At 39.6% G+C, this 19,836-nt stretch overlaps 1 protein-coding gene across 1 annotated transcript in view; it reads left to right on the top strand.

Annotated features, from left to right (window-relative positions):
* HOOK3 (hook microtubule tethering protein 3) overlaps positions 1-19,836 on the top strand; it is a 109,178-nt gene that overhangs the window by 66,041 nt on the left and 23,301 nt on the right. Inside the window, exons 12-15 of the mRNA XM_075556585.1 lie at positions 6,541-6,651; positions 7,402-7,489; positions 12,821-12,890; positions 13,734-13,874. Of these exons, the coding sequence (XP_075412700.1) occupies positions 6,541-6,651; positions 7,402-7,489; positions 12,821-12,890; positions 13,734-13,874 (410 nt within the window). The remainder of the gene's footprint in view (positions 1-6,540; positions 6,652-7,401; positions 7,490-12,820; positions 12,891-13,733; positions 13,875-19,836) is intronic.

The following is a 19,836-nucleotide window of genomic DNA, read 5'->3' as shown; positions in this document are numbered from 1 at the left end:
TGTGTGTGCGCACAAGATATGTTCTTAAGTGGGCATTTGAATCAAATGTGTAGGTAATTCAGAATGATGCATATGATTCTTATTAGCCTTCCAGAAAAAGCTCAAAACCGTGTCAGGGATCGAAAAGCGTCAGGTGCAGCAAGTGGAGGTGATTGTGGTGAATTTGTTGCTCTTGGATTCTGTTTGAGTCACTTCAGAGTGAGGGTATTTGGGCCTAACTCTAAAGGGCAAGTGCAGGTACTTCAGACATTCTTGACCGGGGACTTAATGTATATTTATCCCTATTGATAACCATAAAACATGTTCCAAATTTTTATACAATGATACAGTGACACAACTCTTCTGCAGTTGACTTCTTGGCCAGCAGCATACTTGTAAGACTTGTTTATGCTGATAGGCGTTCATTTTCACTCTTCTCGGCTTTCCCAGAGAGGGTCCGTTCTACAGTTTATGCTTCCTCTTGTTGAAGGATGTATGACAGGCCTCCAAGTTGTCATGGAAAAAGTCTATTATCTTTTCATTCCATTTCCCACAAATTGTCTGACACCCTGCATGCATAGGATATTAAGTGTATTTTTCCAATATTACAAGAAATGCCTTTGTGTGTAGTATCAGCCTGTCACCTTATATACAGGTGAGAACATTTTGCAACTTGGTGGGATTTCTTCTTATAGTATCTTCAGTGTAATTATGTATTGCCAAATTGTTCTCCAAAGTGATTCAACTGCCAACAAGGACTTTCTGTGAGTTCATACTGCTCCACGTCATCACGGCCACAAAGTTGCAAACTATTCATGCATAGGATTGCCATACTATAATTTTTACTAGTTGGATGGATATGAAATAATGTCTCATTATGATTATGATTTTAATTACCCTGATTACAAATTTATTAATATACCACACGTCTATTGAATCGTCTGTTTTTCCTTTTATCCACTTTTAAATTGGATTATTTCTTTTGCATTTGTACATGTTAATTTTACATTGGCTACAGGAGTTAACTTTACCACCCAACAGTCTGTGACTTGTCCTTTCACTCTTTTGAAGTTGGTCATTTTAATATCATAAAATTTAAGTAAAAATCTGTTTGTGGTTTGTGCTTGGTGTACTTTGTTTAAGAAACCTGGGCTAATATATTCCTTTAAATTCATTTGCTTTGCATATTAATTTTTCCATAGGATATGAGATAGAGATCTCTTTGTTAATTTTTGTCCATGTGGATAACCAGCTATCCTAACGCCATTTACCCATCAGTCCCTCCCTTTTACAGTGACCCGTAGCTCCACCTCTGGCTTACGTAGTTTGCTTGTGAGCATTAGCTCCACGTCTCTCTCTTCTTATAGGAATACAACATCCTTTTTCTCACTAGAGTTCTAGCAGTTTTGATATTTGGTAGTGCATACCCCATACCCTGTTCTTTTTTACAGTGTTTTGTGTATTCTTAGCCTTTTATTTAGCATTTAAAATCCAAACCTATTGGCATTGAAACTATGTCGAATCTGTTGGTCAATTTAGGGAAAATTTCTATGGATGAATGTAGTATCTATTTACTTAGGTCTTCAGTATCTTTCAGATAAGCCCTATGATATGTTTCTAAAGCTCATGCACATAGTTTATCTTAATTACTCTTATGTATTTTATGTTGGGATTGTTTACATAATTTTAAAAAGAAATATATTTTTATATTTGTAAATATAAATGAATGAAATTAATTTTTACGTGTTAATTCTGCAGCATTATCAGTTTTACATGTTAATAATGTCTAATAATGTCTTACCAGCAGGCATATAGTGTGCAAATAATAGCAGTTTGTCTCATCTTTTATTCTCCACAACCTTCCTTGCCCACCTCTTTTTGTTCCATTTTGTTAATTAGCATGTTTAATCTTTAATACAATTTTGAATAAAAGCAATAGCAGGTAACTGGTTTTTTTCTTTTACAAAAAAAAAAAAAGTGTTTTACCAGATGTTTTATGCGGATTGCCCTGGCGATTCGGTAGCCATTTTGAACAGTTTTCTAATATGCTGTTTTAAAATGAAGATTGAATGTAATCGGCTCTTTTTCTTCCTTTTCTTGTTTTTCTGATTAGCAGAATCCTGCTTTAGCTTTCTGTACATGTGTGATTGTTGTTAAGTGTCATCCGGTTGCTTCTGACCCACAGCAAGCCTCTGCATGGTCCTGGCCATCCTTGCAGTTGCTCCTGTGCCTCAGGCCATTGTCACAGCCAGGGTGTCCATCCGTCTCATTCAGGAACTTCCTCTTTGCACTACCTCTCTGCTTACCAAGCAAGACGCCCTTTCCCAGGACTGGTCTTTCCCAACACTGTGTTCACGGTAGTGAGTGATAGTAGGGCATTTCTGTTAAACCATCCTTCCGCTCCTGAGAATCAGTTAGCGCTATCATAGCAGATTTATTGTCTTTCACATTATTACAGTTGCTTTTTGACATAATGGTTATGAGTTGGGCTGCTGACTGCAAGGTTAACAGTTTGAAACTACCAGCATCTCCTCAGGGGAAATAGGAGACTTTCTATTCCTGTAACAGTCTTGGAAATCCACAGGGATGGTTCTACCCTGTCATACAGGGTGGCTGAGTCAGCAGTGACTCAGTCACAGTGGGCTTGCCTCTAAGTCGCTTAAAGTTTTCTATCTCATGCTTTTGTGATTTTTGCATCAGACTTAATAGCTTGATAAAATTGCTGAGAGTAGTCTCTCATGTACCATTTCAGAAAGTATTTGTTCATTGGAATGTTCTCCTTTTTGAAATTTTAAGAGTGGCCCCATAAACCAAGAATAATTACTAGGATTTTTGTTTGCTTGTTTACAATTTAATTTATTTTTTATCTTTATTAAATAGTTTTTATTATTTTTAAAATCACTTTATTGGGACTCTTACAAATAATGCATTAGAACAACCCATTATTCAATTATATTAAGCACATTTGTACATATATTGCCATCAACATTTCCAAAACATTTTGTTTCTACTTGAGCCCTTGGTATCAGTTCCTCTCCCTGACCACCACCCTCCCACCCTAATGAATCCTTGATCAAGTATATATATATATATATCGTTTTATTGGGGGCTCATACAATTCTTATCACAATCCATACATACATCCATTGTGTCAAGAACATGTACATTTGTTGCCATCATCATTTTCAAAACATTTGCCTTCTACTTGAGCCCTTAATATCTGCTGCTCATTTTCCCCCTCCCTCCTCACTCCCCTCTACCTCATGAACCCTTCATCATTCATAAATTATTATTATTTTGTCATATGTTATCCTGTCCGACATCTCCTCCCACTTTCTTCTCTGCTGTCCATCCCCCAGGGAGGAGGCTATATGTAGATTCTTGTAATCAGTTCCTCCTTTCTACCCCACATTCCCTCTACCCTCCAAGCATCACCACTCTCACCACTGGTCATGGAGGAGTCATCGGTCCTAAATTTCCTGTGTTTACAGTTGCTATCTGTACCAGTGTACATCCTCTGGTCTAGCCAGATTTGTAAGGTAGAATTGGGATCATGATAGTGGGGCAGAGGAAACATTTAAGAACTAGAGGAAAATTATATGTTTCTTCATTGCTACCCTGCACCCTGACTGGCCCATCTCCTCCCCCACAACCTTTCATTCAGTAAGGGGGTATCCGGTTGGCTACCAATTGGCTTTGAGTCTCCACTCTGCACCCACCCACATTTACAATGATATGATTTTTTTGTTCCTTGATGCTTGATACCTGATCCCTTCAACAGCTCGTGGTCACACAGGCTGATGTGTTTCTTCCATGTGGACTTTGTTGCTTCTGAACGAGATGGCCACTTGTTTATTTTCGAGCCTTTAAGGCCCTAGCCACTATATCTTTTGAAAGCTGGACACCAGCATCTTTCTTAACCACATTTGTTTATGCACACATTTGTCTTCATTGATTGTATCAGGGAGGTGGGCACCCATTGATATGATTTTTAGTTCTTTGATGTCTGATAACTGGTCCCTTCTACACATCGTGGTCAGACAGGCTGGTGTGCTTCTTCCATGTGGGCTTTGATGTTTCTCAGCTAGATGGCCGCTTGTTTATCTTCAAGCCTTTAGTACCCCAAATGCTATGTCTTTTGATAGCCGGGCATCATCAGCTTTCTTTACCACATTTGCTTATGCACACATTTTTCTTCAGCAATCGGGTCAGGAAGGTATGCATCCTGGAATGCCAATTTAATAGAACAAAGTGTTCTTGTATTGAGTAAGTGCTTGAGTGGAGGCCCAATGTCCATCTGCTGCCTTAATACTAAACTAATAAATAGATCTGTTTCCCCACACTCTTCTATAAATATATTTACCTTCCAGTGTTTAGACCTATATAAATACCCTTTGTCACCTAATTTTACTTTCCTCTTGTCCCACTATCATGCTCAGCCTTCATTTGGGTTTCAGTAATTTCTCTTGGTTACCTTGCCCTTGCTGAATCTCTGCCAGGCCTCTCACACCCTTCTTGCTACTGATTTTGGATCACTTATCACTCCCCTGTCCCTGGGTTGGTCAGCACCACCTCCTTAGCCCCTCCTCCTCCTCTCCCGTGTCCTCCTGGAACCATTGGTCCAGTTGTTTTTGCCTCCAGACTATTCATCCAGTCTATCTTATCTAGATAGATCTGTAGAGATAATAATATGCACCAAAAATCAAGTCATAGCAAGATAGGCAATGAGTGAGAACACAATGATGACAACAAAAAAGGAAACCAATTACCCATAGAAGAATAAATTAATTAAAAGAAAAAAAATTTTAAAGAAAAACCTGTAAATAGATCAAGGTCTGATTTTTGATCTCTAGGCGTGTCCTTTAGTCAGGTCCAATGGGGTACCATGCTTTGGCCCCAGAGTCTGTCCTTTGTACTCCCTCGGGGGCTCCCTGCTCTGCTCCCACAGTTGCTCTGCCGCACGCTTTTAGTGGTCTGCCTCAGTTTCACAGGGTCAGTCTGGGCGAGTCCCAGCCCTGAGTCTCCAGGGTTGTCCCCCTTAGGGCCCTGGGCCATCAAGGGACGGCATGTCTCGTAGTGGGATCAGCCATATTGTCCACTCTGTCCATTGGCTGTTCAGAGCGGGGATATCGTCCTCCAGGCCTGATGGGCCAGGTTGTGCTCCGCTCTCTCTTCCTCCCCCTTCATTTGCTCCCATTTGCTCCCATTTGCTCTGATCGAATATGCCCCTCTCCCCTAGCTGCAGCTTCAGTGCTGTCCTCTCAAATAAATTCTTGTGGGGTGAAGGGCAGTTGTCCACATAGCTGGGATGGGGGATGAGCCTTCAGGCCTGATCAGTTATATATTATTGTTGTTACTTTGTGTCTTACACTGCTCACATTTTCTCCTTTCACCCACATAATTGCTAGAATTTTTTTATGAATAATTAAATTATGTTATTCATCTCATAGCATAGCTTCCCTTAAAAATGTTTTTAGATATTAAGCCTAGTATATGTTTTGTGTCTGATAATTCCCATCTAAAATCGCTGGGGGATTTTGTTGCTGCTGCTCCTATGCTTTGCTAGCTCTTGGTCGTGGTAGCTTGTTCTGCAGAGTCTGTGTAATTTTGCTCTTTCGTTTGCCTCATCTGTATCTTTGAGAAGCCCAAGGGATGAGGTGGTGTTCCTCCAGGCAATTAGAGTTGTTGCTTGTGCCAAATTTTTCACAGCATTACCAACCAGTACTGCTTTATTTAAATGCTTGACTTTGGGTTTCCCAGCCAAGGAAAGGGGTAAAAGTTCAAATCTACATCATGTCTTAGCAGGTTATGGTTTCACATTTCAGAAGCCACTTAAAAAACCCCACAGCTTAGTTTAAGACTGGCAAGTTTCCTTCTGCCTTTGCCAGCGGGAGGACTTCCCCAGCCTATTTCTTACTGACTCACCACCTTTCAGATCCCGATGTGGCTTAGCACTCACCCACTGATGTCCTGTTAAACCACAGTGCTCGGTTCCTGCTGTTGGCATGCAATGTACATACCATCGCTTCTCCATCAACCTCCTACTCTGGCTTCGGCCCTGGAGAAGTTTCCATATTTTCTTGGGAATTTATATATGCAATAGGATTTTTAACCCCTAGCATTTCTTTCATTTTAGACCCCCTTTGGGGGTCGAAAGACCGTTTCACAGGGGTTGCCCAATTCTTAACAGTAGCAAAATTATAGTTATGTAGTCACAATGAAAATCATTTCGTGGTTGGGGGTCACCACCACATGAGGAACTGTATTAAAGGGTCGCAGCATTAGGAAGGTGGAGAACCACTGCTTGAGAGCAAGAGAATTTTCAGTCCATCCAATTTTTACACTGCAGGAAATGGAAGTCTTACAGAAAAGATTCTTTTCTGATTTTTGAGTTGTTGTACCTGGGTGATTGTGGTTTGGGAGCGCAGAGCATGTGGGTGGATTTTGTTCCTTAGTTCTTCAGTTTGAGCATTGGTGGAGAGAGTTGATAGAATGTATGGAATGTGCTGATTTCTAATGTTTCAAGTTTTAGACATGAATATTCTCTTTCTTCCATCTCAGGTAGTAGAACTCCAAAATAGATTATCTGAAGAATCAAAGAAGGCTGATAAATTAGATTTTGAATATAAGCGACTGAAAGAGAAAGTGGATGGTCTGCAGAAAGAAAAGGATGTGAGTATGCACTGGGCGTTTGGTTCTGAACACAGAGGAATTTAACACGATGTAGCTAATTCATGTTTTGAAAATTTTATTCTTTGTGTGAATAAAAATTAGAGATCTTGATTAATTTTAATTATAGAAGGTACCCATTTGCATTTCAGAAGTAGACCTAAGATAAAGGATAAAATGAATGTTTTGATTTCCTTTCTAATTTCTTTTATATCTATTTATCTTTTCTAATCCTATGAAATATTACTCCACTCCTGACTTTCTTTAAATTTACATAGCTTTTCTATTTTCTGTATGATCAATTATGAGGTTGTAATGCTTATTGTTTGCATATTTCACTACCATAGCTCATAATTATTTAAAATCTGTTCTTTGATCTTTTATGTTTAATGAAATTTAAAAAAATAATTATGAGGTTGTAATGCTTATTGTTTGCATATTTCACTACCATAGCTCATAATTATTTAAAATCTGTTCTTTGATCTTTTATGTTTAATGAAATTTAAAAAAATAAATCAGACACTCACTGTTAAGGAAGGAACAGTAGTAACAGTTTCTTGTGGTTTCGCCATGAATACCTTCTTGCCTTATATATAGTAGATTTTTATTATTGTTAAATGAAAAAAAGCAATTTTTACCATTACATAGATGTCCAGTCACAGCAGATTACCAGTCTGCTGATTAAGGCTGAACTTCTGATGAGTCCAGTTGTAAAGTTTGAAGCTGACCTTGTCTGTGCCTGTGTCCTTACAGAGGTTAAGAACAGAAAGGGATTCTCTGAAGGAAACCATTGAAGAACTTCGATGTGTACAGGCTCAAGAAGGGCAGCTCACAACTCAAGGTAAAAACACTTGTCAGTAACCAAATTTATTTCCAATAATAGCAGAAAGAAAATTCCCTAAATTTTCTTTAAGATGCTTATGCCAAGAGATTAAAAAAAATTTTAATTGCTAAAGAGCCCATAAGATTGAACTATTATCCAGATTTTATGGCAAATAAATTTTATGTCGAGGATAAGATTTGCTTGTCTGCCTTTTAAAAAAGGTTTTATTTGAACATTTGAGTTTTAGTAGGTCAAAAAATGAACATTTGTTTAATTATCTCTGCTAGTAATAAAACCGTTTTTGCGAAGTTTTTCATGACCCCTTTATGTGAAATCTTCTAAGTCAGTCATTTTTTCATCTGCTGTCAGTAGAATGGGTTTCTGTCTTTTAAGGACGTCTATCCCAAGTCAGAGGTGCTGCTTTCTGCCATGAAAGGGGAAGCGCTTCATTCACAGTGTACCCGCCTACAACCCTAGCCTGGAGGACTTGAACAGTTTCCCAAACTGTTCATCCTCTTTGCTATGCAATTACTCACAAATGGACTATGCCTGTCTCTCGGACTATAACCTGCACCCCACTCCCTACTTTTCATCTACTCCATCTTACTCTCTAACCTCTGAGTTCTCACTGTCAGTCGGACCTTCTGGCCTAATTTTACCCCATCCATGCCTCAGTTATTGTTCTCTCTGATAGTCTCTTTTCTGTATCCTCTTAACATCCTGCTAGACTACTCTTTAAACTAATTCAGAGAGTCTTATTATTTTTCTCTATCCCAGGTTACTAAGGGCAACTAACTAATCAGTAAATGAAATCTGTATCTGCCTTTATTGTCTTTCCCCAAAAAATGTGTAGTTTATTCTAATTGACTCCTAATTACCACTTGGCAATTCTTTTGCTAATGTTTCTTTTTTTTTATCTAATGTTTCTTTGCTATTTATCACCCCATACATTTTGACCTTCTTTATATAGATATCATTTGATGTAGCAATTTTTACTGTAGGAATTTATCCTGTAGCATATTTTTGAGGATACTTTTTAAAAATTAATTTGCTTTTTAAATCATTTTATTGGGTGCCCTTACAGCTCTTGTCACAATCCATACATCCATTCATGGTGTCAAGCACATTTGTACATTTGTTGCCATCATTATCAAAACATTTGCTTTCTACTTGAGCCCTTGGTATCAGCTCCTCACTTTTCCACTCCCTCACGAACCCTTTATAATTTATAAATTATTATTATTTTTCATGACTTACGCTGTCTGATATCTCCCTTCACCCACTTTTCTGTTGTCCATTCCCCGGGAAGGGGGTTATATGTAGATCATTGTGATCTGTTCCTCCTTTCTACTCCACCTTCCCTCCACCCTCCCGGTATCGCCACTCTCACCACTGGTTCTCAGAGGTTCATCTGTTCTGGATTCCCTGTGTTTCCAGTTCCTATCTGTACCACATCCACTGGTCTAGCCAGATTTGTAAGGTAGAATTGGGATCATGATAGTGGAGGGAGGGACAGGGGAAGCATTAAAGAACTAGAGGAAAGTTGTATGTTTCATCAGTGCTATACTGCACCCTTGAGTGGTTCATCTCCTCCCCGCAACCCTTATGTAAGGGGATGTCCAGTTGCCTACAGATGGGCTTTGGGTCTCTACTCTGCACTCCCCCTCATTCATAAAGATAATGATTTTTTGTTCTGATGATGCCTGATACCTGATCCCTTAGACACCTCGTGATCACACAGGCTGGTGTGCTTCTTCCATGTGGCCTTTGTTGCTTCTGAGCTCGATGGCCATTTGTTTACCTTAATGCCTTTAAGACCCCAGATGCTATATCTTTTGATAGCCAATCACCATCAGCTTTCTTCACTACATTTGCTTATGAACCCATTTATTCTTCAGTGATCGTGTCAGGAAGGTGATCATCATGGAATGCCAGGTTATTAGAACAAAATGTTCTTGCATTGAGGGAGTACTTGAGTAGAGGCCTAATGTCCATCTGCTACCTTAACATTAAACCTATAAATACATGAACATAGATTTATATCCCCATCGTCATATATAAATATATTTACATATGTACATGCCTTTATTTAGACCTTTATACATGCCCATTGGCTCCTAGTTCTTTCCTCTATGTCCTTTTACTTTCCTCTTGTCCCACTGTCATGCTCAGCCTTCATTTGTGTTTCAGTAATTGCTCTCTACATTGCTCTTGATCAAGCCCTACCAGACCTACTATACTCTCCTCGCCATCAATTTTGGATCACTTGTTGTTCCCTTGTCCCTGGGTTTAACCCCTACTTCCTTTCCCCCACCTCCCACTCTACCATGTCTCCCAGAACTGCCCATTCAGTTGTTTTCTCCTCCACATTGTGTATCCCACCTATCTTACCTAGATAGACCTGCAGAAATAATAATATGCACCCAAAAAAAGACAGAGCAAAACAAAGCAACAAAAGAAAATAAAACAACAACAATAAAACCAAGGGGGGGAAATCCTGTAAATATTTCAAAGACTGTGGACCTTTAGGAGTGTTTTCCAGTCGAGTCTGTTGGGGTGCCACGCCCTGGCCCCAACGTCTGTTTTTGTTATTCTTTGGGAACTTTGTTGTTCTGTTCCCCTTGCTGTTCTGTTGCACACCCTTAGTGTTTTGTCTCAGTGTGGTGGGGTCAAATCGAGTGTAGTTCCCACACTGTGTCTCCATTGTTTTCCCCCAAAGCACTATGGGCCAGTGAGAGATGGCGTGTCTCATATTGGGGCAGGCCCTATGGTCCTCTCTGTGCTTTGGCTGCTCTGAGAGGGAACATCATCCTCAGGGCTTGGTGGTTCAGGATGTGCTCCACTCTCTTCCTCCCCCTTCATTTGCTCCTGTGTGCTCTGATCAGACATGCCCCTCTTCCTGAGCTGCAGCTTCAGTGCTGTCTCTGAAGTGAGTTTTTCTGTGGAGAGGAAATGCTGTCCATGTAGTTGGGATTGAGGCTGGCCCCTCAGACCATTCTATTTGTCTTTGGGGATACTTATTAAGTACTGTTTATCATAATGAAAATTTAGAAACAACCAAAAGGTTCAGCAGTATATGAATGTCATTCTATTCAATAGAAAGGACAAAAGAAATTCAAGACATTCAGATTTTTCTTCCCTCCCCCCAGATTTTTCTTAATCATTTAACATTCAGATTTTAAAAAGGAGTGAAACTGTCCTTATTCACAGATGACATGATTCTATGTATTGAAAAGTCGGCAGAATCTACAAAGAAAATACAAAAGTAATAAATAAAGTTCAGTAAGGTCTGAGGCCATGCAGTCACTCTATACAGGTACCTGTCATATTGCTGTGTATTACCAGTGAACAATATGAAAATGAAACTAAGAAAAAAATTTCTGTTCAAATTAGTATCAAAAAGAATACTTAGGATTACGCTAAACAAAAGATGCAAGACTTAAAAACTATAAAACATTGTTAGTCATTAATGTCATACCAATCAGAATCTCAGCAGATGCTTATTTTTAGGTATTGGCAAAACCATAACCAAACCCCCTGCCATCCAGTCTATTCTTACTCATATCAACTTTGTGGCACAGGGTAGAACTGCCTACTTGAATTTTCAAGACTATAACTCTTTACAGGAACAGAAAACCTCATCTTTCTCCCTTGGGAGTGGCTTGTAGTTAGAACTGCTGACCTTGCAGTTTGCTGCTCAACACTTAACCTCTTATGCCACCAGGACTCGTCTGAGGAAAGGGTAGTCTTTTCAAAACATTTTGCTTCAAGGGTATCTACATATGAAAAAGATTAGTTTAGGCCTTTACCTCACACTATCTATAAACATCTAAAAATGAATTTAAAACTAAACTTAAAGGGAATCCACGGTGTATGATCCCTTCAGGACCAGTGGTATGAGTGGCAATACTGGGAGGGGAGAGGGAGGGTGGGTTAGAAGGAGGAACCGATTACATGGATCTGCATATAACCTCCTCCCTGGGGGACGGACAACAGAAAAGTAGGTGAAGGGAGACGTCGGACAGGGCAAGATATGACAAAATAATAATTTATAAATTATCAAGGGTTCATGAGGAAAGGGGTGCGGGGAGGGAGGGGAAAAATGAGGACCTGATGCCAGGGCCTTAGGTGGAGAGCAAATGCTTTGAGAACGATGAGGGCAATGAATGTACAAATGTGCTTTACACAATTGATGTATGTATGGATTGTGATAAGAGTTGTATGAGCCCCTAATAACACAATTTTTAAAAACCTATTAAAATGCAGGAAAAAATCTAATCTTGAGTTGGTTAAAGAATTCTGAGCTCTGACATCAAAACCACAGTCCATAAAAGGAAACTAGTAAAATAGACCTTACCAAAATTTAAATTTTTTTCTCTTAAAAGACATTATTAAGAAAATTAAAAGTAAGGAGATACTATTTGCATATTGTATTTAGGAACTATTCCAATTTAATAAAAACAACCCAATTAAGACATGGATAAAAGATTTTAATAGATATTTCTCTAAGAAGACATGCAGATAGCCAATAAGCACAAGAAAAAATAATCGCATTACCATTGGGGAAATGAAAGTCATAATCCGTGCACACTCACTAGACTGACTATTCCCGAGAACACAGACAGACCAAACCCAATGTTAGTGAGGCTGTACCCAAGTGGAAAACAGTACTCATCCCTGTTGCGAGAGGTGTGGTGTAAAGTGGAAACAGCTTGTAGTTTGCTGAAGGTCCAGCGTAAGGTATTGGTGATCCAACAGTTCCCGCTCTTACACGTCTATCAGGAGAAACAAAGCAAACTCACCGAGACTTGAACGCAGATGGCCGTAGCAATATCATTCATCATGCCCAAAACACCAAGACAGTTCAAAGGCAGATCCGCTGGTAAATCGATAAAGTGTGGTACAGCCCTGTATTAAACTACTGTTCAGCAGTAAGAACATATAGTCTGGGCCTTTACAGAAAATGTTTGTACCCTGGTTCAAGGATCCTCCCTTTGATGGCTCATCAGGGCTCCGCGTAGTCTTAGCTTCCTAAGCCCTGCCTGGCTTCCTCACAGCATGGCTTCTGGGCTACAGCTGTTTTCCCAAGCCCATGCGGAGGTCACATTAGTTAATGCCCTGCAGGCTTGGGCAGAACACGTGGCCAATCTGTAATCCTTGCAGAAGTAGATACAGATTTTGTTTGTTTGATGTGCAAAGAAACTGATGTGCCTTTGAATTGAGATGAGCGAAGAGTTTTATGCGTTAAAACTAATGGTCAAATTAGGACGTCATAGAAATTACATAGCATAACTTAAGGCAGCAGTTCTGTTGTCTACCAGCCTTGTATACCTGTGTGTGTATTTACAGGGTTAATGCCTCTGGGGAGTCAGGAGTCTTCCGACAGCCTGGCGGCAGAGATTGTTACTCCTGAAATTAGGTAAGTGGATCATAATGTGTGTAGCCATACTGCACAGTATTCTCCAAGTTACAGCTTCATATGAAATAATCTTTGCAGTGAATGAAGAGCAAAGTTTGTGTGGCTGTTGCTTTTAAAGAAGCCTTGGTGGTGTCGTGGGTTACGCACTAGGCTGCTAACCTCAGGATCTGCATTTCAAACCTACCAGCTGTTCCTTGTGAGAAAGATGAGCTTTCTGCTCCCAGCTTTACAGCCTCAGAAACCCAAAGGGCCAGTTCTACCCTGTCCTGCAGGGTCACCATGAGTTGGAATTTACTCAGTGGCAATGTATTTTGTTTTGCTTTTAATATATTTCCGTGTAAACTTTAAACATAAACACAGCACAGTAGTCCTGATCTGAAACATACAGTTTTGCAATATGCATAGCTTGAAGGCAGTCCTGTTGAATATTATATCCTGCTACCAAATGACTGGTCATTTCAGTGCAAAAAATCACATATTCTGATGAAAAAATAATTGATAAATAAATGAATGCACTTGAAGGTTAAAGGTTTAAATCAGAAAGGAAGCAGAACTTTAAACTCTCACTCTTTACAAACCAGGATATCGGGAGTCTATTATCTTCAGATTATGTGTTCTAAAAGGAAGGTATTACGTGCTTGAAACCTGAAATTCAATGTCAGCCAGTAACAATAAGAGCTAAATTCTCAAAAAAAAAAAAAAAAAAGAGCTAAATTCTCTTAGGCATTATTTTTTTCACTTCCACTGTTAGGCATTAAATTTTCTAATCGTGAATACCTGGCTTTTTATAACCATATTGTAATTCAAGTACCAGATAATTATTTTTTTATTTTGATTTTTCAGGGAGAAACTTATACGTCTTCAACATGAGAATAAGATGTTAAAACTTAACCAAGAGGGTTCAGACAATGAAAAAATTGCTTTATTGCAGAGCCTTTTAGATGACGCAAATCTACGGAAAAATGAACTGGAGACGGAGAATAGGTAGGAGCCACGCTTTCCCTTTTTCCTGCGATTTTTAATTTCTAGAAATAAAAGCATGGATTGTATGAGGGGGTACCAAAATAAATCCAGAATTTTCTTTCTTTTTTCCAAAGCTGTGTATTTAGTTGTTTGTTTGTTTGTTTTTACAAAACAACCTTATCACCTTCAAAGTGCTCTCCGTTACATGTAGTACATTTGTCAAACCTTTGATTCCATTCTTGGAAACATTTTTCAAACTCATCTATTTGGATGGCTCCTCCCTCGTTTTTTGCTTCGCCTCTTCTGATTCCTCAAATTGCTGTGCTTTCATGTCCCTCTGTATTCAAGGGAGTAAAAAGAAGTTGCACAGATGTGGTGAGGTCAGGTGAGTAAGGTGCATGGAGCAAGAAAGGCGTGCTGTTTTTGCCAAAAACTAGTGCACTGAGATGGCTGTGAGAGCAGGTGCATTGTTGTGGAGGCAAAACCAGCCTCCGTCTGCCACAAATCAGGCCTTTTTTGGTCACACATTGTGACACTCTCTTTTCAGAACCTCTAAAAAGAAAGCTTAATTAACAGTTTGACCTGGTGAGATGCACTACTAGTCCACAGTTTCATCTATTCAGGAAGTTGACAGGTTTCTGAGGTTTGCCATCAATTGACATTTCACCTCTTTTGAAATGAGAAAAAAACACGTGAATTTTTCCCATAGTTGTTCTTGTAAACTGTGCTCAACATCACAACAGTTTTTGAGGCATTTTTTCCAAGCAGGAAACAAAATTTCACAGCTGCACATTGTTCTCTGTAATTGGCCATTAAAATAAAAAAAGGTTTGAGCCAAACTGCTTTGTTGGAAAAGTTCACTGTGATCAGAGAAAATCTTCCCAGGCAACATAGCACTGGTTACTAACTTGGAGCAAGTTGCTGGATGCTCAAAAGCTCTGCCCAAGGGAGCCTTTTTTCTGGTTTTTGTTTTCTATTTTGGTGGGGGGGGGAACTATCCCCTCATATTTTGAAAAGTAACAATGTGCTGTTCCGTTCCCCTACAAGAGTATTTTAATCCACAATGACACTCCACCCCACCCCCCAAAAAGTCACTTTCCTTTAGAGGCTGAGGGTCATATTCCTTGAGGCATCATTTCTTAGACACAATAGCAGGTTTAGTGCTTCTGTCTGTTCTCCTAGTTGGTCACGCCTGAGGCTTTAGAAGCTTGCAGCCCACCATTCAAGGCACACCACTTGATCTCCATTTGCCCGGAGCAACAGAGGAAGAAGTAGAATCAGGAATAGAAGGAGAAAATGGAATGTGCCAGGAGACCAGAAGAACTGGATGGTGCTTGGCTACTACTGACCATTTTGATAAAAGTTTCTGTAGAATAATCCTGGTACAAAGAGGAGAAATACAGAACAGAATTTCAAAATTTAATAGACTCTAGCATTTCTGGATCATGAAGACTCAACAACCCCTAAAGTCTTCTTAAAATCAAAGAGCAGGCTAGCTAAATTAGTTAACATGATCTGCTTTGAGAATTTTGCTCTTTTAAGAATTAACTACACGGGATGAAATTGACAATAGCAACTGGGAGGATTAGGTAGAAGCCTTAGCGGGCAGTGAGTTTAATGTTAATGGGATTGGCACAACACTGAAAAGGGGTGAGAAAGGCTGTACAACTTGAACATAATCACTGCCATGAAATTGTGTGTCTACTCATAAAAATTGTAGAGTTGGCATGTATCCTGGTATGCATAGTCTCAACAACATTAAAAACAGATTGTTTGGGAAAATGTAAAACAAAAGAATACGCAATCCATTTTCTCATTTTTGGACAGGCTTGTCAAAAGCACTGCATGCCTTTTTAGAATAAGTTTCCCTTTTAATTTGTTCAAGCAACATGATACCAAAGCCCTGCTTACTTTTCATTTTCTACTCACTAATTAAAACCAAAGTATTTTTTAAATATTTGACCTTCAGTTCACAAGGTCTTTCACAACAAAACAATCTCATAGTCATTGTCAGGTTAATAAAGTCTCCCCCATTGCATGGGTGGAAGTTTTGAAGGAATTATTAATATGGAGGAGCAGTGTGAGCCATCAACAGGGAATTGACAGAGCGTTTGTTCTGACCTGTTGTTTTAAAAGGAAGTCTTGGTTCTTTTACTTGGGATTTAGAATCTGCAATTGCTTTTCCACTTGTAAGTTTTCAACATATTACGCGTTCACTCAAGGTCAATGACCTTAAAAGCAGTAGATTGCTCTGACACTGCTTGCTCTGTATTTTGTTGTGATTCTGTCTTTTTAAAAATCATTTTATTGGGGCTCATACAACTCTTATCACAATCCATACGTACATCAATTGTGTAAAGCACATCTGTACATTCTTTGCCCTCATCATTCTCAAAACATTTGCTCTCCTTTTAAGGTGATTCTGTCTTGGTTCCTTCCCTCGCCCCATCCCCACCCGCTTTGTTTTAAAGAATCATGATAGCAAACATATGATGTCTTTTTCTTGGAACTCTAATATTTTGTCATGCTTTAGGAATTTGGCAGTTTTAGCAATGATTTCGTTGTGTGCCTGGTATGGTATCTTCCCAGTTTATTGTGCCTGATGGATTTGGCATTTCCCACGTGTGAGTCAATACGTCAATTTATATTTCCTGCTTTTCCTCCTTTCGCTTTTTTGTAGCTGCTGAAGCACTATAAATCACTGTAAACACCAACATGGTGACGAAGGCATAATTAAGCATAAACAGAAGGAAAGCAGATTTTATATCATCTCTTAAGAACATAAATAATGATTTAAAAGAAAAAAACATTTAAACTGGAAAATGAGAAGGTGGAGGAAGGTTTTGTGTAGAAAACATCTAGTAATCATGGAATCCGAGTGTGGAAGCCGGCTTGTGTTCATCTCACTAATCTTTTACTCCTAGGCTATATGCATATATATATTTAAAGATCATTTTATTGGGGGCTCTTACAGCTCTTAGAACAATCCATACATCAATTGTATCAAGCATATTTACATATGTTGCCATCATTATTTCCTAAACATTTATATTCTATTTTAGTCCCTTGGTATCAGATTCTCTTTTTACCCCTCCTACCCCCTCCCACCTTCGTGACCCACTTGATAGATTATAAATTATTATTACTTTTATATCTTATACTGACTGCTGTCTCCCTTCCCCAACATTTTTTTCCTCCCTCTTCTCTCCTCCTTCCTCTACATTCCTGGTATCGCTGCTCCCATTTCTGTTCCTGAGGGGTTTATCTGACCTGGATTCCATGTGTCCTGAGCTCTTATCTGTGCCTGTGTACATGCTCCAGCCTAGCCCACAAGGAAAGGCAGGATTGGGATCATGATAGTGGGGGTGGGGGAAGGGGAAGGAAACCAGAGGAATATTGTGTGCTTCGTTGGAGGTATGCTTCATCCTGGTTGACTCATCCCTTCCCTGTGACCATTCTGTGACGGGATGTCATAATTTCTACTGATGGGTTTTGTGTCTCTGCTCCAGTTCCCCCTCATGCTCAACAATATGTTGCTTGTTTATCGTCTTCTGATCCCTGTTACATGATCCGTCAAGACTTCATGATCGCTCAGGCTGCTGTGCTTCATCCATGTAGGCTTGTTGCTTTTCTGCTAGATGGCCGCTTGTTTAATTTCAAGCCTTTAAGACCCCAGACACTGTATCTGTTGATAGCCGGGCACCATTAGCTTTCTTCACCACATGTGCTTGTGCACTCATTTTGTTTTCAATGAGCGTGCTGGGAGGGTGAGCATCACAGAATGCCAGGTTGTTAGAACTAAGTGTTCTTGTATTGATGGAGGGCTTGAACAGAGACCCAAAGTCATCTACTTCCTCAATGTATTGCCATATTGTACATATATGTACTTATGCCACTACCTCTATTTTTATGAAGTAATATAATTTACATAACTCCACACCTATGTTTATACCTCTATCCGTAGCTTTGCTTCCTAGATCTTTCCTCTGTTTCCTTTTACCTTCCTCATTTCCCACCCTCAAACCCTCCCTTCTTCTGTCTAGGCTATATCTAACCATTTTAGTCAGGAAAGCTTCTCCATCATATTTTTTTTATTTGAGTTTTTAAAAAAAGCCTTCACTGAAGATAATAATAAATAAAATTTAAAAAGCATTCACAACTTCTTTTCATAATGTCTACTACTATTCCTCACAGTCTTTAAAAGTGTGAGTGATAAGATTGCTCTCCCGGAGCAGGAGTAGTGGTGGGCGTCCACAGAGTGTGCTCACTCTTCTGCACGGGGCCGCCACCTGCCAGATGCCTGTATCGGTTCATATCTGTTTACGTAAACTTAGTTTTATGTCAGGTTTTTTAATTACTGCACTGAATAGCGTACCTTAATATTGTGGCCATTTGTAATCTAAAACAGTAATATTAACCACTGATATATAGGATGCACTGTGTATTCCAAACATTGAGCTGATTTATCTTCCTGAAAGTGTAACTGGTTAGGGATCATGGGTTCTGAGGCTGGCTACCTGACTCCACATTCTCTGTATCCAACTTAGCCCCTTTTTCTTGTCAGTTTAGCTTCTGCTACATTTGTATATTTTGTTTTTTCTTGTCTTCCTCTTAACCTCATTTCAATCAGGAAAGCTCACAGTCCAGAAATTTTTCAGGTCTACATTTTTTCTTAAGTGAATTACCCCAAATTGTTCTTCCTTAGTTTGATAGGTGTGTTGACATCACATCGTTTCTAACATCATCTCTTAGTGTTACTGCACTGGTCTCTGTCTTCTCAATGCATAGCCCTAAATACAATTTGCATATTACCCAGATATCATCTGTTAAAGCAAAGGTTTGTAGAAGACCTCCAAAGTCTTTCTTATTAGTTTTTCCAATGAGTTCATACTGTTTTTATCTGAAATGCAGACTGAGTGCACAGCCATATCAGAATGACTGAGGAAGCGTTCTCAAAGCATGTGTAGTATGAGCTGGTGCCTTTTTCTCGCAGAGTATACCATGATCTCAAGTTGACCCTCTCCCTAGATTTCTGTTGCATTCAGTAATTAAACTGATTACACATCAAGGAGGAAGGTAGAGGTAATTCCATTTATAAGATTCATGTGCAGCTACTTTGCTACACACGCTTTATACATTATCTCACTTGACCAACCCCATGAAGTAGGCATCAGAGTCATTTGTTTTGTAGATTTTTCTCCTATCTCCTTAGGTGTATTTGTGTAGTTGAAATAAACAACATGGAGGCCATATCTGACCTCCTCTGGCTTCCCTATTGCCAAGAGGCAGAGGTCAGATCTGCCTCTCTGCTCCATCCTTCTGTACCTATGCTAATGTGCACCACTTCTCATGCTAATGTGCACCACTTCTCCCACCACAGTGTCCTTCTGTGGTCAATAATTCATTGCAGTGGCCTCACAGACAGTACTCACAATTACGGGAGTTTATTAGGGAAGTTACTAGTTTACCACAGGCCGGGATCACTAAACAATAAGGATACAGTCACTGGTCACAGCACCACTGTTCTTTTAGCCAGTAGCTCCCTGTCTTTTTTCCTCAGCCTCTCAGCCATGTGATCGTGGGTCCCTGCCTCTTTGGACCGGGAAGCCAGTTTTTGCTTTATTTCACATTCCCATAGTCTCAGCGCTGCTCCTCTTGGTCCATCCCATAGTCTCCATTGCTGCAGGCCCTGGTACCTCTGGTCACTTCAGACATATCTAGACAGTCCTCTTCTGAACATTGCTCTCAGCTTGTTCTCACCTGGTCCAAGGTGGCTCTTGTACACCCAGACATGGTTTGATGAAGGTGTCGTTTTTCTCTTTTAGTATACCGTGTTCCAAAGGAAACAAAGATTGGTGACTTAACTCATACCCTCTAGGAGAGCATAACACCTTAATCTTGTAACACAGAATGTGCCCCCCCCAGTGTAATGTCCAGAATTATATCACATAAGGAATTATGACTGGGAGGAAGGACCATGTCA

Source organism: Tenrec ecaudatus, chromosome 8 (genome assembly GCF_050624435.1).
Source record: "Tenrec ecaudatus isolate mTenEca1 chromosome 8, mTenEca1.hap1, whole genome shotgun sequence".
In the NCBI taxonomy this organism is placed as follows: Eukaryota; Metazoa; Chordata; class Mammalia; order Afrosoricida; family Tenrecidae; genus Tenrec; species Tenrec ecaudatus.
Note: the sequence above shows the minus strand (reverse complement) of the source record. Positions and strands in the feature narration are given on the sequence as shown.